Below are 18,312 nucleotides of genomic sequence, written 5' to 3'. Positions count from 1 at the left end.
CACACGAACGCGACAATGGCACCACACCTTCCCTCCTTCTCATGGTTGGTCTCCATACTGCTGGCAGCATGGAGCTGCGTCGTGATCGCGGCAGATGGCACGGAAGACGACATCAAATCGATACCCCTGCGCACGCACAGCATAGCATCGGTGAGCATGCTCCTCGTTCAGCCGCGCTGAATCGATTGCTAACAGCACTCTGTCCAGCCGTACCTCGACTACGACATGCAATCGCGATGGTGGGACTATGGAGGCACGACTGTGATCCGATCCGATAGATATGTCCGCCTAACAGGACAATACCCATCGCAATCCGGCTGGCTGTTTAGCCGCGTACCTCTGACCGCAACCAACTGGGAGATTGAACTCGAGTTCAAGATTGGTGGAACGGGGAGTCTGCACGGAGATGGAATGGCAATGTGGGTGACAAAAGACCGGGCGGAGATGGGAACGGTATTCGGCATGAAGGACAACTTCGAAGGACTGGGCATCTTCTTCGACACCTACAAGAACAACCGGCCGGGTGTGGTGTTCCCCTACATTATGGCTATGCTGGGTGATGGAAAGACAACGTACGACAAGGAGCACGACGGCAAGTCGAACGAGTTGGCGGGCTGCTCGGCGCGAGGACTTCGGAATGCGGATGTCCCTACGAAAGCCAAGGTCAGGTACTTCCAGGACAAGAAGTTGACGCTGGAGCTACAGTACAAGAAGGAGGATGAGTGGATTCCGTGTTTCGAGGTGGCGGACGTCAAGTTGCCGTCGGTGACATACTTGGGCTTCAGCGCGGAAACAGGCGAGCTGTCGGACAACCATGACATTATCAAGATCGACACCAACAACCTGTACTCTCCATCGGGTTCTGTTGGTACGGGTGATGCCAAGGCGGCGAAGAGCGCGTTCACGCCTCCAAAGGTGTGGGCGCGACCCGGAGAAGGAGGAGGCTGGCGCTGGTTCTTTCTCAAGTTCATCCTGCTTGGGATCTTTGTGGTGGTGGCCTATGTCGGATGGACAGCATATCGGGCACGGCAGAGAGACAGGTTTTGAAGCGGGTGAAGTTGGTTGATCGCGACTATGTAGACTTGCTACGCCCTCACATATCTCAAAAGCATCAGCAAGCATTGTGTATGCCCATTCGAGATTGTCGTGTGTCCTCAGATTAGCTCTCTGCATTGTACCATCAATGACAACCAGGTCTCACGACCGGCTGCCCTCATATTTGGCTTATTTTTCGTAAATCATCAGCGGACAAGACAACCCCACCACCATCACCGCAACCTCATCTCCCTCCGCGTGCCTTCCTCGTCGAAATCGTGAAAGACCAGCCAGCGAAGACGGAGCAAGTGCCCTGCGATTGAAAACTATCATTTTGATTTTGATCCTCATGGCAGTAGCCACCGCAGCCCTCCAACCACCACCGAAGCAGGGAAGTAAAGCCAACGGCGACAAGTCTGCTGGATCGCGAAGATGTCTCGGTCATCGGTACACCATAGTGCTAACACGTCTCAACACAGCGCAGTCCACCTCTCCAACTCAGCAACATCGGAAGGACGGGTTGCGTGGTGTGATGTTGGATGGGAAAGGTCGATAAGAAGTCGGAAGTGTGAACAAGCGGAAGAGCTGACCCTGGGATTTCTGTTCTTCATGACTCAGCCATGGTCTCCTGTGCGCGCGCGTTTGTACGTGGAACGAATTCCGGCGAGACACGAGGTTTCGCGGCCCCGTGCAGCGGCGCACACAGGCGTCCTGAAAGCTCGGTGATTGGTTTTCCGTCATCGGATAGCTGCGGACATGCATGTCAATATGGTCGTTGCAACATGGAGATGTGGAGAACAGTACCTCTTGCTGTTCATTCCTTCTGCTTGCATGTCTCAAGGGGAGTGAAGGAGGCGGCAGCAGAAGTGAAGTCGCGTCGGGTCGGGGCGGGCAAACAACTGGTGGGACTCAGCTCCAAGGATTTTGTTCAGACCAGTCGATGCGGCTGATGAACAGAACTATACCTCGCGGAAGCTCGGGCAATGTTGAACCCGAGCCAGAGAACAGGATATACAGTAGTAGGAAAGCGACGGGATACGGTGTACAGCTGAGCTGAGAGCAGGGAGAATCGGTAGGACTGATGAGTGACTCAAGCTCATGACTTGACATCAATTTGTCTGCCGCTTGGAATGAAAGCGTTGACCTTGAAGAGCTTGCGTAATCTATGGACTCTCCCACCGCCATGCCTTGATCACTCGCGACCAAGACCGAAACAGCCCGGAGAGGGCGGCAAGCTGCGGCGACGTGGAACGTGCGACTGCGCAGAAAAGAGAATTGACAGCACCCTCATCGGTCCCCAGCTCGAACAGAAATGTCGCCGATTGCTCCACCCGAAAGAAACACTCTCCCGCCGACCACGGTTGCGGACGAGACCGCCGATGGCATACTGCACAGCCGTGTCTTGTGCTTCACCACCTCCAGGCCCACCGTCCAACCGAGAACATTGTCCTGAGACTTATCTAGCACCACGCTCCCCAGTCGCCATCTCCCACAGGGTTGCCTGCAAAGCAAAGCGTATAAGGTCAGCGGATGTCGTAGACAGTGTAAGATGGACGAGAGGGTCTGAGACAGTCTCGGGCTATGGAAGCCTTCTGCGCTTCAATTTACTTACACTTCCAGTCCTTTTTGTGCTTGGGGCAAGGATGTCTCTGCAAAGCCATCAGCGGGTGCTATCGGCACAAAGATTACATTGACAATGCGTAGCCGGCGCATACAGGAGAGCAAGAATACACACTGCCTGCATCGGGGCCAAAGCCCTGGCATCCCCCATAGAATTCGTCTGCAACGCAGGTCTGGAGTATGTTTAGCAAGGACACATCAGTGTCAGACAGTGGATTGACTGACAAACCATGCGAGGGAGGTCGAGGCCATGCAGAGAGCGATGGCAAGCTGAAAGAATTGCATGGTCGGTCTTCTTTCGAGCTCGGATGATGCTTTTCACAGTTTGGGTGATGCTTTTGAGAAGAGAGAAAGGTGGGAAGTCGGTCTGCTTTCAATGACAGGCTCTCAGCGAGTCAGCGGACGTCAACAGGAAAGTGCAGGGGGGCTGCCAATGGGCCACCGTATTCGCAATTTCCGAAGCTAATTTTGGTCTTCATGACTTCCATTTCATGCTTCTGTGCTAACCGGCTTCTAGATGTTGTGCGTCAGGATGAGCCAAGGCAAGCAATAATGTGGTAGCAAGTTGCCAATGGTCAAGCGACGCACGAGGGTATTGAATTGTTTTGCAGATATGCATTTCAACAGTCTACCGCCTGGCTTGACATTGCAGCTTCGACAGCACTCCATTACGCCAAAGGCTCAAGCCTCCCACGCTTCATTGGTATCGTACACAGCCATTGAATCCTCTCCCCTCTACTTCTTTCCCCTCCGAAGATCGAACACCGAGGTGACAGTCACATACGCCGTGAGCATATAAAGCGACCACCCAATCCCCCCAAATGTCGCCTCCGCCACAACCGGCCCATACCGCTTCTCCGTCCGCGGACCTCGATGACTTGCAATGCCGACAAGTACCATGATGAATCCAACAAACCACGCGAGAACGGTGATTCCAGACCAGCACAGACGTATCCGAGCCATCTCTTGTGGGCGGAGACGCCGTTGGCAACGAGGAGGACGATGACTTCGGGGATGGTCCAGATGGCGACGAAGAAGAGGAAAAAGCCCCAGGTCGCAGGATCGCTTTCGTAGGCGTGGTAGTCGCCTGATGGGTTGTGGACCAGGACTTCCTCATCGGAAGGTGCGGCGAGGCCTGGTGGAGGGAGTCAGAAAACTTGCGAATGGGCTGGTAGGGCTTGTGGTATGGGACGACGTCTGGTCTGCTTACCGTGGGCCACGATTCCGATGATGATCATGGCGGAGATGATCTGCAGCGCGCGTTGTGCGAATTCCAGCTTTCGGCTGGCTGAAGGGATTGAGGCCATGGCTTGGTGCAATCGTTGAAGCGAGAGTCGTGATCGTGTAGCGAAACGAAACGATAGTCGAAAATGGTCTGATATCGGTCGCACTTCGATCCGGAAGACTGTAATAAAGTATGCAATGCAAGCTGATCAATTGGCAGACAACAGCAGCATTGGAAGGATCTTTAAGCTTAAATTCTGCCCAACTAGGCAACAGAATTCCCAGGTACCGGCATATCGAAGGATTCTGGGAGAAAGGGTAAAATGTAGGCAACAGAATTCGACTTCTCCATTTAGCAGTACGAAGACACGCTATTGCCAGCGAAACCCCATTGACTTTGCAGGGCATACAGATCGCATCCTGGCGCCCATTGAAGTCGTCAGTTGCGCCTCAGGTGTTGTACACTGTCCGGCACGCCGTACTCAAAGGTGCGAATTCTCAGGCCTTGTTGATGAATCGATCGCTAACGTTTGCAGGCATTGAAGTCGTCTACACAACCCAAGATCTATAGTCAAAGAGGCGAAGATAAATTGAGCGTCGTCTCTCTTCGTTGACACCATCCTGGGGTTTCCCAGACTAAGCCATACCACCCTTGCCAGACAGCCATATGGCACCCGTCAGGATGACCCATCATGATGAGGACCCATCGATGGAACAGCACTCCACTTCCCAGCAAGCACGAGCCGCTACGGCCGTACATACGGCCGTACAGTCCACCAACGCCGCAAATCACCCAATTTTGCTTCAAGAAACAGACCTCGCTACTCCCGATTCGACCGACGAATTGGCACCTCCTGCGTATGGCAACATCTTCGGGGAACCTGGCAATGAGGGAGAAGATCCGGGCATTACCGGTCGTATTGCAGACGATGGTCGTGTCAACATCCGCATCAACCAACGCAGTCGCCATTTGTCCCAGATCTTCAACCCTGCACTCCACGAGCAGTTCCGCAAGGCAGAGGATAGCACCTTAGTGACCCAACATCCTCCCTTGGAAGACCAGGAGAGAATTCCGAATCCACCCATCTTGAATGTCGTGATCCAAGTAGTAGGCTCACGCGGCGACGTGCAGCCCTTCATCGCCCTCGGCAAGGTCCTCAAGGAGAAATACGGCCATCGAGTACGCCTCGCAACGCACCCTTGTTTCCGTACCTTCGTCGTGGAGAATGGCTTGGAATTCTTCAGCATTGGCGGCGATCCTTCCCGCCTCATGGCATTCATGGCCGAGAATCCCCGTCTCGTCCCCGGCTTCCGCAGTATCATGAACGGAGACATCAAAAAACGGCGCAAAGACGTCAGCGAGTACATTCAAGGCTGCTGGCGCTCATGTTTCGAAGCCGGCGACGGAATGCAGGACGACGAAGCTGCCACCTGCGCAGACAACAAACCTCCCTTCGAACCCGACACCCGACCCTTCGTCGCGGACGCCATCATCGCCAACCCTCCCAGCTTCGCACACATCCATTGCGCCGAGAAACTCGGCATTCCCCTCCACATCATGTTCACGATGCCCTACTCTCCCACCCGCGCCTTTCCACACCCTCTCGCCAACATCCAATCCTCCAACGCCGACCCGCAAATGACCAACTTCATTAGCTACGCCATGATCGAGCTCCTCTCCTGGCAAGCCCTGGGCGACATCATCAACCGTTTCCGAAGGAAATGCCTCAATTTAGATCCCATCAGTTCCATGTGGGGACCCGGTATGCTCGAACTTCTCAAAGTGCCGCACACGTATTGCTGGTCGCCGGCACTGATTCCCAAACCGCGGGACTGGGGAGAACACATTGACATTGCGGGATTCTACTTCCTCGACTTGGCTGCGGAATATACCCCTTCTCCGGAACTGCAAGCTTTCCTCGACGCAGGGCCTCGACCCGTGTACATCGGTTTCGGCAGCATCGTGCTCGAAAACCCCGACGCCATGACGCAGCTTATCTTCGAAACCGCGAGATCAACCGGGCAAAGAATCCTCCTATCCAAAGGCTGGGGCGGAATAGGCTCCGACACCGTCCCAGCCAACATCTTCATGCTAGACAACGTACCCCACGACTGGCTCTTCCAACACGTCTCCTGCGTCGTCCACCACGGCGGCGCAGGCACCACAGCAGCGGGCATCGCAGCCGGACGTCCCACGGTCGTGATCCCCTTCTTCGGCGACCAGCCGTTCTGGGGCGCTATGCTTGCTCGCGCAGGTGCAGGTCCTGATCCCATCCCTCATAAAACTCTCACACCTGCGATCCTCGCCTCCGCAATCACTTTCTGTCTGCAACCCTCGACTCTCGCGCGCGCGGCAGATCTCGCCGACAAAATCCGCGCTGAGCGAGGAGCCGAGCAAGGAGCCGATTTCTTCCATCAGCACCTCAATGTCGACTCCCTCCGCTGCGCTCTCTCCCCCTCCCGCGCTGCCGTGTGGGAATGGCGTCCTTCCAAGCAGCGCGCGAAAGTCCCGAAAGCCCCGAAAGTCCGACTCAGCGCTTTCGCAGCTTGTACGCTTGCGAATGCGGGATTATTGGATTTTCGTGATGTGAAGTTGCTGAGGGGGAGGGAGTGGTATACGGATGAAGGACCGCTGGATCCGATTTCGGGGGGGTTTGTGGCGGCGACGAGGGCGTTTGGAGGGATGGCAGTGGGGCTGGCGGGTGTGCCGGGGGAGACTTGGAAGGTTCTAAGGGGTGGGAGGAGGAGGGAGGCCTCGACGGGGAATGGACGGACTGGGAGTGAGGTTTCCTCATTGTTGATGGAGGAGGAGGGGAAATCATCGTCGACCACGGCGGGCTCCGCGCAAAGCCAGACGGGAGCCAGCAGCGAGTCTCACACCGCGGGAGAAGCGAGCAGCTCTGCTCGATCAGATGCCCTTTCGACATCTTTCCACACCACCAACAGCCGAATCCGCAACCGCGTCGAACCCAACCCCAACAAGCACAAAGACCGCCTCCGCCCCACCGCCCCTCACACCTCCGCCGGCGCCGGAAAATTCCTCCGCACCCTCGCTCAATCCCCGACAAATCTCTCCCTCAGCCTCACCCGCGGAACGCACAATCTCCCCAAACTCTGGAACGACACGACCGTCCGGCCGCAAGAACGCGTCACCTCCCTCTCCACCGGGCTCGTCGCTGGAGGTCGCGAATTCGGATACGGTTGGTATGATGGCCTCACGGGGCTGGTCACACACCCGTTAAAGGGAGCACGGCAGGAAGGGTTAGGGGGTTTCGCGAAGGGGGTGGGAAAGGGAGCGGCGGGGTTTGTGGTGAAGCCGTTGGCGGGAGCGTTGGGGGTGTTGGGGTATACGTTGAAGGGGGTGAGTGAGGAGGTGAGAGGGTTGGCGGGTGGGGGGCAGTTGGGGGAGTGGATTGCTGCCGCGAGGATGGGGATGGGGTATGAGGAGTGGTTGAGGAGTGGGATGGAGGAAAGGGAGGGGGTTGTGAAGATGTGGGAGGGGATGAGAGGGAGTGGCGGGAAAGAGGATTGGAAGGTGAGGGTGGCGAGTACGGACTTGCTGCCGCCGCCGGCGACACGTCGATCGGGTGGAGAAGTCGTCGCGCCGGAACAGTCCTTGTACAGCACTGAAGGCTGGACGATGTCGGGCGACGGAGTGGGCTATAGCCATACCAGAGCCACGAGAGAAGCCTCCTCGACTCCTCCTCACGCAGGAAAATCCGCCACGCCACCTGAGACCTTCGCACGGCACAGCAGCGACAGCTCCCAACCCGGGTCCGTCCTGGACACATCCAGCCTCAACAGCCTCACCGACGACCCTCCACCAGCGGGTAACCTCCAATCGTTTCACGATGTCCCGGCTCACGGATCATCACGGGAGTATCCTCGGGAGAAGACAGCGCAGGACAAGACGGAAGAAGAAATCGTGATGGAGTATGTTCGGAAGCAGAGTCTGCTGGAGGAAGCACACCGTCAGGGGCGAATGGTAGGGATCCAAGCCGCTGCGTCGTCTTCGAGGGTTGGAGGATGGGATGAGGATGAGGACTTGAGGAGGGCATTGGAGTTGAGTTTGCGTCGATGAGGTCTGAAGTCAGGAAGACGCTGGCTTGTGCAGAACGTGGATCGTACTACAGTATTGATGAGACGGGTTTCGATGCTCCGTTACTGAGCATAGCCGCCATGTCGTACACGATCGAGACGTCCCGCCCAAATCTGTCGATGTAGAACTACAGTGGACTCCATCTCGGTATCGGATTCGGGGCAACTCTCGCCCGATTGTCAAGGATCAGACAGGTCGTGCATAGATCCTTCTTTGTGCATAAAAACATGCATACTGTTCACACCTCACACGCATTGATTGATCAGCGAGTTGCGACGATATGTCATCCGCTCCTTCTTTCCACCACACGAGTAAGAGGCACGACATTATTGGACACGCGAGGACGATAGGCAAGGGATTGCTGCCGAGGTGAACGTGTACTTCAGACGCGGCGCGTTGATTCACTCCGATCCCGCTCTGCACACTGCACTCCTGTGAACCATTGACGGAGAGCAAACTCGTCGACATATAAAGGGTGAAAGGTATCGCGGTCAACGGGCAGGTGGAAGAGTGGAGCGCAGATCGTTCAGCCATTTCAGCGTCTCGGTCTTCAACTTCAACCTCAGCTTTCCTCCTTCAATCTTCCTCTCACTGCATATCACTACACTCCTATCACCATGTCCACCCTTTCCACCACCGCCCTAGGCCTCGCCCTCCCACGCGAATACGGGTACCTGGCCCTCCTCCTCCTACCACCTCATCCTCAACTAACACCCCTCTCAGCTACGTAGTAACCGTCACCGCCGCGACCTTCTTCGTACGGCCTCCTCCACCCTCCCTCCCCTCACCTCCCCACTGACCCGCCGTCCATCCAACAGCTAGGACTATGGCACGGCTTCCGCGTCAGCATGGCCCGCCAACCCGCCGGCATCAAATACCCCAAAGCCCACGCCGACACCGCCGACATGTCCTCCGCGACGCCCGAGCAAAAGCAAGCGATGCACATTTTCAACTGCGCGCAGCGAGCGCATGGGAATTTCTTGGAGAATCATCCGGGTGTGGCGATTGCCATGCTCATCTCCGGGTTGAAGTGGCCGGTTGTGACGGCGGGATTGGGAGCGACGTGGGTTGTGGGGAGAATTGTGAGTTTTGGACAAATCGCTGGTCGAGGGGAACTGCTGACGAAGTGGGTTCGTTGTAGGTGTACCAGATTGGATATACGAGCAAGACGGCGGAGAATGGCAAGGGGAGACTGCCGGGGTATATTCTGGGTGCGATTCCGCAGTTGGCGCTTTACGTGATGGCGGCGTGGACGGGTGTCAGTATGGTGAGATGAGGTACCTTGGGATGCAGTGGTTGGTAGGTTTGGTGGAGCGGTTCGTCAATTCTTACCCTTTCGCCATGTTGCGTTCATCTGGTCGAGATGCTGTAATCAGGACAGCTTTTGACGGAGGAATACCAGAATTCATTGCAGGGCAGGTACCTCGATCCTTTTCTTCTTCTCTTCCTACGTTCTGGTTCGATTTGACTCTTGTGCGGCTCATTCAGGTACAAGCTGTCGACTTTTCGTTCACTTCATTTCTTCCTCCTTGACAGACGAATTCAGAGCTCGACTTCACTTCACCAGGTCGCGTCTCGCGCCATATTCACGATGGAGCTTTCACCCAAATTCCAGTTTTGGAAGAAGCTGCGGGTAAGTCACAAACGAGAAATCATCCCTTTCATTGTCGTCCGATCTGCTCGCGAAAATCTCAGCCATGCATCAACATCCCAATCGTTGAAGCGCTCTCCTCTCCCCGTTTGCCCTACACACATGCCTTCATTGCTGCACCAGCTCAAGGCGATGTGGAGCTCCAAAACGACGACTGACGAAAGCAACTATCAGTACACTCATTCCGACGACATGAACTCCCTCCCACCAGACTTAGCAGAAAGCGTCGCCCCCGACGACCTCACCGCCATCCCTCTCCCTCCTCCCCGCATCCTCCCCGCCAACAACACAATCCGCCACATCTCGCCCTCCACAGCTCTCCTCCAGCGATACAAGTCCCGCGCAGGAGGTTCCCAGTCCCTCCCCGACATCGGCCGCAACGGATCCATCACATCTCCGAAAGAAGTCCACCATCGAGCGACCGCATCGACGGAAAATATCCTCGACTTCGAGGGATCTCCGTTGGCAGATAAATCTGATCGGAGTGGTAGGGCGGTGACGGTGCGAGCTTCCCGCTTCACCACGCCGTTGAGGTTCAATATGCTCAAACCGGGTGACAAAGCCTCGAGCAAACCGAAATCCGCCAGTGAAAGCGACATCGACATCCTCACCGCCGCTCGGGAGAGTTTCAGTCGACGCAGCACGAGGTCTCAAACCCGTCGAGATGAACGCGTCGACTCCTTTCGGAATAGCAACTCCTCCCAATCCTCCTCCAGCAAGAAGAAAAATTCCATCTCCGTCGATGTGCCGCCGGGTCTCAATATCCGGAAGAAGAACTCCGCTTCCTCACGCAGTCCCTCCCCACCTCCTCCACGAGCATCCGAGTTGCGGGATGGTTCTTCACTGCCGATGCCCCCGAGTATGGACAGCGACATGCGTCCGGATAGCAGCAGTAGCGCGAATAGTGAAGATGAATTACAAGCTCCGAGGAATGTGGCCGATGGGATGGATGTTCCTGCGCCGTTGAAGCTGGGAACGAAGAAGGCGGCGAAGAGGACGAGTCAGCCGTTCACGCAGCTTCCACTCCCGCCTGTGGTGTTGAGCAAAGCGAATCCCTCGGCGAAGAAGATGACGAGTCGGACGAGTAAACGTATCAACCTCGTTTCCAGTCCCGACCAAAAATCCTCCGACAAAAACATCGATCCTACCACGACGAATCCGAACCATATCGACTCCGACTCCACCGAACCCCTCCCCTCCTCCTCCTCCTCCGAAGAGACAGAAATCTACCCCCTCGCCCTCCGCCCTCCTCTCTTCAACGAAACCCTCGGCCTGCATCAATGGGAATCCCCTCATCCGTCATCTTCCCGGCCGAGTTCGGCGTGGGGGTGGTCGAAGCGGTGGACTTGTTGTGCGTGTGGCGAGGGAGGAATGACCGAGTCTGGAGGAGGGACGAGGAAAGGAAGTACGACGATTGTGGAGCAAGTGACGTGTAGTAATTTGGGGTGTGGGCATTTGAGGTGTTTGGAGGGGTGTCGGTTGATTAAGGAGGTAGCTCAGGGGAGTGGACGTGGGAGGGAGAGGGGGTTTTGAAGGGGTGGGGAGGGAGGAGGGATGAGGATGTGATGAGGAGGGGAGGGCATTTGAATAGCGAGGAAGATGCCACGCTGTCGAGGAACTGAAGATTGGGCAGGATTGGATGAGAAGGTCTGTTGGTTGACGACGGGAGGTTTTGATGATGAGATGGAATGACCAAGCTTGTGGTTTACGATCAAGGCTTTTTGACGACGAGGAGGAGTCAGCTGGCTTTGGATGAGTGTCGAACAAAATCGCGGAATTGACGATCTTGCTTTCATCCAGGAACGAAGATCAACGGTCATGGAGAACTTGGCCGTAACGAACGCATGTCACCCACAGAGTCCCAAGGTAACAGCCTCAATTCCATGAACTCATACAGGGACACGACCAAAGCCCAAAAGATCTCGCAAATCATGCAAAGTCTTATCCACCGCGCGAGCCGAGACCACCAGCCATGACCTCTGCGCACCACCTCCCTCAAAATCGCTCAATCGTAACTCCCACCCCCCTCTCCCTCGCTGTCTCCACCAACGCATTCCCCACCGTAACATCCATCAACCCCAACCCCACACTCTTATAAATCACATTTCCCCGTGTCAACCACTCCCTCAACCCCGCATTCTCCTGCAAATTACAACCTCCCTCCGTCGTCTTCTCGCCCTTTTCTTTCATCCTCTTCTCCGCATCCCTCTTCAGCATGAAAAGTTCACCCAGTTCGACGACTTGATCCGGTTTGAGTCCCGCTTGTATCACCTCCCCTGCCTCCTTCAAGCAGCCAGACACGGTGTCGACGATGATGGCTCCGCCTTCCTTTTGTCGTTTATGGATATGTCGATGTTCATGATGTGGAGCCACAGCATAGCGGAGGATGTCCGGGTGGATCTCGACCATGGAAGGCGTGTAGGAGCCGATACAGGAGATGTACCGCCCTTTCGTGCGGCCGGAGGGGTTGGTGAGGTAGGTGGCTGGAAAGAGAGGGGTGGTGGAAGGGGTGGTGGTGAAGATGACTTCACTTTGACGCACGTATTGTTTCAGCAGGCGGTGGTATTCGGTATGGGAAGGGGTGAGGATCTCCTTTTTCGTTTTGGAGTTGTAGCCCGGTCCGATGTGGTTGACGTAGTCTGGATCCTCTGGTTGGGGATTGTAAAGACGTTGGATCATTTGCTGGGCGGTGGAGAAGTTGCGGGTGATGATGTTCAGGTGGTGGCACTCAGGACCGCGGAGGAGGAGGGCGAGTCGGGCGTGCCAGTAGGCTTGTTTGCCTGCCCCGAAGATGGTGATTGTGTGGACTGAGTGGCGTTTCTTGAGGAGCATGGTGGCGGCCAGGGCGGTGCGGAAGGCTGTTACTTCTTCTGCGTTGATGAGACCTGGGATTGCGTTAGTTGGGGCGTAAGCTTGCAAGGTGACTCGATCTTACCAGTCGTGTTTCCCAAGTTGTCCAGCAACGTCAATGATCCTCGAATCGTTGAAGTTGAACTCCCGGCCGTGGGAGAGTTCATTGTAAGCTCTCCCATCTTATCGACAGTATCAGACCCTTTCGTCTTCACCGACGCACTCGTATTCGAACTCGCCACACTCTCAATCGTCGAAATCGAATCCGTCCTCGACTGCGCACTAATCGAGCTTCTGGAATCACCCGAACCCAGACTCGCATCATCCTTGAAAGCTGGCAGTCCAGTTGCGTCCGGCGGCACAATATTCACGACCTTGATTCCCTGTCCTGTCAATCCCGATGCCGGCATGAAGAGTGTCGTCGATCCATCTTTGCGTTTGAGGTGTGTTCGCTCGGGTTGATAGTCGGAACAGGCATCGTTGGCGTCGTTGCTCGTGGAGTACCAATGTAATGCATCGGCTAGAGTTTCTTGCAGAGCTTCGATGTCCTCTTTGTTATAGGAGTGGAGGATCTTGTTGACGTCGAAGTCGCTGAGGACAGTGAGTGGCATGTTGTTGGGAAGTGAGATGGATTCGTGGTAATAGGCACACAATCAATTCGAGAGCTCCAGGTTCTTTTCCGAGTCCCCGCTGTCAGGGTCCTTTATCGAAATAGATGTAAGTGTTGGTCTGCGAATGTCGTTTGGTCGTAAGTGAATGAAAAATGAAGTGAGGTTGCTATCTATCCTCGGAAGGAAGGAGCGAGCCAGCTGAGTCATCCTTGTGGTATACCGTATCCGACGAGATATGTAAGCAATCCTTCAAGAACAGCACATCCATATTCGTCTCAAATGTAAGATATTCATTACAATCCGAGGCGGCGACGAGCCATAAATCGCTCACTTCTTTCTGCGAAGGAACTTCTGGACCAGCCCCTTCCGCTCAACGGCATGCGAGTTCTCCTCTTCCACATCATGTCGACCCACCACATTCAAAAATACCTGCTCCAGCGAGGACCGCTCAATGCTGTAGTCGCGAACACCGACCTCCACCTTTCTCGCCTCAATAGCTTGAAACAGCTTGCCCATATGGCTTCCATCCAGAAGGTCGCTCGAGTCTGACCCGTCCCTCTTGATCGGGACGGCAAATCTGACCTGTCCACCGACCGACCTCTCCGTCTCAGCCACCAGGAATGTCGAGCGTACCCACGTCCACAACCGCTCCACCTCCTGATCGGTCGAACGCGGAGCATGTTCATGGACGAGCTGAACGTAAATTCGGTCGGCATACTTCGCGTGCAAGTCCGAGATCGTGCCAAGTGCCAGCATCTGTTTCGCTATGATGCCCGCTCGATCACACAGATTATCCGCTTCCTCCATGCTATGCGTCGTGATAAGCAGACTCCTACCTGCGGAGATAGCGTGGAGGGTGGCCCAGAGGGTTCGTTTTGCGGCAGCGTCCATGCCACTCGAAGGCTCGTCGAGTAGTAGTACCGATGGATTGGAGATGAGAGCGATGCCGAGGGAGAGCTTGCGTTTTGTGCCGCCGGAGAGCTTCTTCACAAGTTTCTTCCGGTGCTCAGTGAGGCCAAGGCGGTTGATGATCTCGTCGACGTTTGAGTTCTTTTCTCTGCCTTGAAGGCCACGGGCGCGAGCATAGAAGTGGAGGTGCTCAGAGAGGGTCATCGAGTCCACGGAGTCGAACTGGGGACATACTCCGAGATGGCTTTTGGCTGCGACGGGCGAATCGAACAGACTGTCTCCAGCGATATGGATTTCGGATCGTCGCGAAGGATCCGGACGCAGTTCGCCTCGAATCAAGCTGATACTAGAACTTTTACCGGCGCCATTCGGACCGATGAAAGCGAACTTCTCCGATGGTAGGATGCCAAAGCTGATGTCGTCGACAGCCTTGTTGCGTCCAAAAGTCTTGGAAATGTGTTGTACCCGCAACCCGTCGTTCATTGAGGACAGTCGATGGATCTCCTCTCCCAACTCGGCGTCCGAGCCTACGATGCCTTTCTCATCGTCTTCATGGTCCTTGTGCTTCTTCGCCGGCCCGATATGGATGCCAAATGCTTCCAGGCTTCCGCCAGACTCGTAGAAAATGAGAAGCGTCACAAGGAGGATGAATTGCAGGACGAGGTAGAGGATGGGACCTCCGTAAAGGTCCATGGCGCCGCCATATGATGCCAGTATAGCCTCATCGCACGAGAGGGAGTATATGTTCATGCTGACCAAGAGTGCGCGCAGCAGACTGACAGCCGGGCAGATCAGAGCGATGGTGTAGTAAAGAATGTTCAGATCGTGCTCGACGACCGTGACATTGGCCGAATCGACTGTCAAGAAGCAGCTGTTGGTAAATCGAGATTAGCAAAGGATGTCTCTTTTATGCGAATGAAGAATTGCACTTACCCGACAAAGTACAGCATCGCTATTACGACTTGAACGATGACTGTCATCGCGATGCCAGCAAGTTGTGACGGCGCAAATAGCGAGATCACGTACGAGTACGCCGTCGCGGCCATCCCATACAAAAGTAGCACTCTGTATTCATCAGGTCAGCGTGGCAATAGTGGAGTCCGGCGCAGGACCACCTACACAAACATGTACCCCAAGCCATAGTAACCGTATCCGTTGGTCATCCAGATGATAGTCACCAGTATCGCGATCAGCAACAGGAAACAGAAGTCGAACAAGGCGTATGCAACCCAAAGCGGACCGCTCGTGATGCCGTTACTGTATTGCATGGCCCGAACCTTTTGCAATCGCTCCCTTGTGGGGTACAGTGCAAAAAGACCAGGGAACAAACAGAACCCAATCGTTGTAAACACCGCAACGAGCGACTGATAGAAGTCCTGCGGCGTATACTTCTGGCCAAAGGATGCGTGCGAAACCCCCACGGTCGTGTTAGTCAGGACCATGTCCAAGGCACCCAGCATTTCCACACTCGCAGAAAATGTGTAACCCGCGGCAAAGGCAAGGAGAGGGGCGTCGTTCCCGCGGACGAAGAATCCGCCCTGCGAGTACCCGTACTGCCCCTGAGGGATGATGGCAGCGTTGAAGGCGTCCAAAGAGGTGGCAGTCGTGACCTCACTCCAGGGCTTGGTGTCGTAATCGCTATTCTCGCAGTATCCCACCCCGGAGTACCCAGCCGTACCACTCGGCTGGTAGCAAAAACCGTTTCGGGGTAGGAGTCTCTCCAATGTATCCACCGCGCTGGGTGGCGCGACAGTCGTGCCGTACAGGAAGGCCTGGGGCAGAAGCGTAGAGGGATTGCTTTCATAAGTCGAACCTGCATTCGGATCGCTGCATTGAAGACCGCCTGCTTCGGCGCTGCGAAGGAAGCGTGGTACTAGCCCAGCCAAGACCAGCGGGACGAAGAAGGCTGCGAGGTAAGGCATGAAGTTGTGCTTGAGAATAGCGAGCCGCTTGATGTAGAGAGCGCGCATCTGTCTCAATGGCCCGCATGGCTTTCCGGTGTAGAGGGTCATGGGTCGATCAGAGGTATCGATGCCATCCCTGTGCTCGCTGCTCGCAGTAAGCTTGCTGGGAATTTCCGATTTCATCTCGTCGGATAGCCGAAGGAAGATCTTCTCGATGCTAGGCCCTTCGATCTTATAGCCTGAGAGACCCCGTTCGTCGAGTTTGAGAAGCAAAGGCGCGACTGATTTGCTGACAATCCTTCGACCCTGTCTGTTCGCCAGGCACCCACCTACACGGAGTGAGCCATATAATATCATATGCGGACCATGCGCAGAGCAAGCTTTGAAGGTCTAGCCGCACTGCTTAGATTTTTCGAGCGAAACATCAATAGACTGGGGCTGCATCAGATACCATTGTCATCAACAGAGGCATGAAGAGGCTCTGCTGTCTGAATACGGCGTAGGCTTTCGCAGAGGATGTAGGCCCGCCAAAACCATTTGGCGCCTGAAGCGAGCGCTGTGCGCCGGCGAATGTCAGTGAGTTTTCATTGACGTGGCCCTTGAGTTGAATGCAATGGATTCGCACTGGTCCCAGGCCGGCCAAGTCGTGAGAGGTCCGTCCGAAGCAAGTCACTGCTCAATCTGTCCAACCTGCTCCATTTGCATGTACTGGCGTGCCGTCCAAACAGACCGAAAGCACCGTGCAGCCAGATCATCTACACGTTGATGACGATACGATGCGACGCGTTCGTGTGAATGCATGTATAGCCCGGCTGATGGTATCCGTCAAGACGCTGCGGTGAAATATTGTAGTTCTATCGTCAAGCAGGTTTTCAGCACAGTCAGGACGACAAGGTGACGGTCTTGAGTGGTCCCTAGTGTTGCATTCGCACGCCACGAGATGGCATCGTATAGTTGTTTCATGTTGATGGTGAGATGAAGTGTGATTTGTCTCCGGATGGTGGTCTCAATGTGCCAAAGCCACAGCTGTTTCCCGCGGGATCTGGCTCCATGCTCTCGCGCCTGCGTCACATGGTCAAATCTACCGAGAGCTTCACGCCAGCCACATCTACCTCACCTACCTACAACAAACCTCAGTCACAGTGTCAAGTCACATCTACACAAGGACCTACCACCGGCATTCTATCAAGAGATCGTCTGCACCGCCCGAAATTGCGCCCTTTACCACCTCCATCGAGACTGTCCAGCGGCGCCGATAGCCCGCTTCTTCGCGACTCCCTCTACCGATCTCCGCACACGGCGCAAACAGTCTCTGAGATCCCACGGACAATATGTCATCCAGAAAGAAGATCCTTTTGAAGGTGCGGCCAGATCGCCTGCCGTGGACGAGATCAGTACTGACCATCGCAGGTCATTATCCTCGGCGACAGCGGAGTCGGCAAGACCAGCTTGATGAACCAATATGTACGTACTTCGAGTTATACCCCATACTTTCGATATCTAATGTGACTCTCCACAGGTCAACAAGAAGTTCAGCGCATCCTACAAAGCCACGATCGGCGCCGATTTCCTCACGAAAGAAGTCCTCGTGGACGACCGACTCGTCACCATGCAACTTTGGGATACCGCAGGGCAGGAGCGCTTCCAGTCGCTAGGCGTGGCTTTCTACAGAGGCGCAGATTGCTGCGTGCTGGTATACGATGTGAACAACTCCAAGTCCTTCGATACTCTGGACTCATGGCGGGACGAGTTCCTAATCCAGGCTAGTCCCATGGATCCTGAAAGCTTCCCTTTTGTGGTCCTGGGCAACAAGGTTGATGTTGAGGAGAGCAAGAGGATGATCAGCTCGAAGCGTGCGATGGCGTTCTGCCAGGCAAAGGGAGGCATTCCATACTTTGAGACCAGCGCGAAAGAGGCGGTCAACGTGGAGCAAGCATTTGAGGGTGAGTACAACACACAAGGATTCTATGGATACGCAAGAGCGCCTTGCAGATGAATGCAAAATTCCTCGGCATGCTTGCTAACACATCTCGCAGTCATTGCACGCAACGCTCTGGCTCAGGAAGAATCTCAGGACTTCGACCCTGACTTCCCACCGACGATTCCAATCAATATCGGAGAGAATGAGCAAGGCTGCTCGTGCTAGTTCTCGAGATGGAAGTCTTTACTCCTCGTCAAGGGTTGGGGCCATCTCTATGCATCGGTTGGCGTTCGGAGCGTTTGCACTGCAGTTGGGATAATGGAGGCACACTACCAGATTACAATTGACGGTTTAACTGTACAGCGATGTCTCACGAAGTTGAAGTATTACAGTAGTACACTGTATGGAACATCATTGACATGTGTCTTGTGAACCGATTGGTAAAGTTGTTAGTCCATGAAGCTTGACTACGCTGCCGATCCGGCTGT

General features: G+C 55.1%; 7 protein-coding genes across 7 annotated transcripts; 4 read left to right on the top strand and 3 right to left on the bottom strand.

Moving 5' to 3' along the window:
* Positions 1-15: 15 nt before the first annotated feature.
* On the top strand, positions 16-1,130 carry MYCGRDRAFT_69651 (uncharacterized protein; the record flags this gene model as incomplete). The annotated part of the gene is made up of 2 exons (XM_003854444.1): positions 16-150; positions 208-1,130. The coding sequence occupies 2 exons, from the start codon at positions 16-18 to the stop codon at positions 1,045-1,047; spliced, it is 975 nt and encodes a 324-aa protein (XP_003854492.1).
* Positions 1,131-3,431: 2,301 nt separating this feature from the next.
* MYCGRDRAFT_91583 (uncharacterized protein) lies at positions 3,432-3,962 on the bottom strand (the record flags this gene model as incomplete). Its single annotated transcript, XM_003853716.1, has 2 exons — positions 3,432-3,790; positions 3,866-3,962. 2 exons carry the CDS (start codon positions 3,960-3,962, stop codon positions 3,432-3,434), a joined length of 456 nt encoding a protein of 151 aa, XP_003853764.1.
* A 599-nt stretch (positions 3,963-4,561) lies between these two features.
* Positions 4,562-7,960, top strand: MYCGRDRAFT_91582 (UDP-glucuronosyl/UDP-glucosyltransferase; the record flags this gene model as incomplete). The annotated part of the gene is made up of 1 exon (XM_003854445.1): positions 4,562-7,960. The coding sequence occupies one exon, from the start codon at positions 4,562-4,564 to the stop codon at positions 7,958-7,960; it is 3,399 nt and encodes a 1,132-aa protein (XP_003854493.1).
* Positions 7,961-8,317: 357 nt separating this feature from the next.
* On the top strand, positions 8,318-9,254 carry MYCGRDRAFT_69648 (uncharacterized protein; the record flags this gene model as incomplete). Its single annotated transcript, XM_003854446.1, has 4 exons — positions 8,318-8,648; positions 8,702-8,735; positions 8,797-9,060; positions 9,120-9,254. The coding sequence occupies 4 exons, from the start codon at positions 8,596-8,598 to the stop codon at positions 9,252-9,254; spliced, it is 486 nt and encodes a 161-aa protein (XP_003854494.1).
* Positions 9,255-11,489: 2,235 nt separating this feature from the next.
* Positions 11,490-13,090, bottom strand: MYCGRDRAFT_56546 (uncharacterized protein; the record flags this gene model as incomplete). Its single annotated transcript, XM_003853715.1, has 2 exons — positions 11,490-12,514; positions 12,784-13,090. The coding sequence occupies 2 exons, from the start codon at positions 13,088-13,090 to the stop codon at positions 11,625-11,627; spliced, it is 1,197 nt and encodes a 398-aa protein (XP_003853763.1).
* A 327-nt stretch (positions 13,091-13,417) lies between these two features.
* MYCGRDRAFT_203829 (putative ABC transporter) lies at positions 13,418-17,243 on the bottom strand (the record flags this gene model as incomplete). The annotated part of the gene is made up of 4 exons (XM_003853714.1): positions 13,418-14,870; positions 14,933-15,064; positions 15,119-16,232; positions 17,072-17,243. 4 exons carry the CDS (start codon positions 17,082-17,084, stop codon positions 13,418-13,420), a joined length of 2,712 nt encoding a protein of 903 aa, XP_003853762.1.
* Positions 17,235-18,243, top strand: MYCGRDRAFT_99493 (ras-related protein-like protein; the record flags this gene model as incomplete). The annotated part of the gene is made up of 4 exons (XM_003854447.1): positions 17,235-17,264; positions 17,314-17,367; positions 17,423-17,846; positions 17,940-18,243. The coding sequence occupies 4 exons, from the start codon at positions 17,235-17,237 to the stop codon at positions 18,047-18,049; spliced, it is 618 nt and encodes a 205-aa protein (XP_003854495.1).
* Between the last annotated feature and the right edge of the window lie 69 nt (positions 18,244-18,312).

This window comes from Zymoseptoria tritici, chromosome 3 (genome assembly GCF_000219625.1).
Source record: "Zymoseptoria tritici IPO323 chromosome 3, whole genome shotgun sequence".
Classification (NCBI taxonomy): domain Eukaryota; kingdom Fungi; phylum Ascomycota; class Dothideomycetes; order Mycosphaerellales; family Mycosphaerellaceae; genus Zymoseptoria; species Zymoseptoria tritici.
Note: the sequence above shows the minus strand (reverse complement) of the source record. Positions and strands in the feature narration are given on the sequence as shown.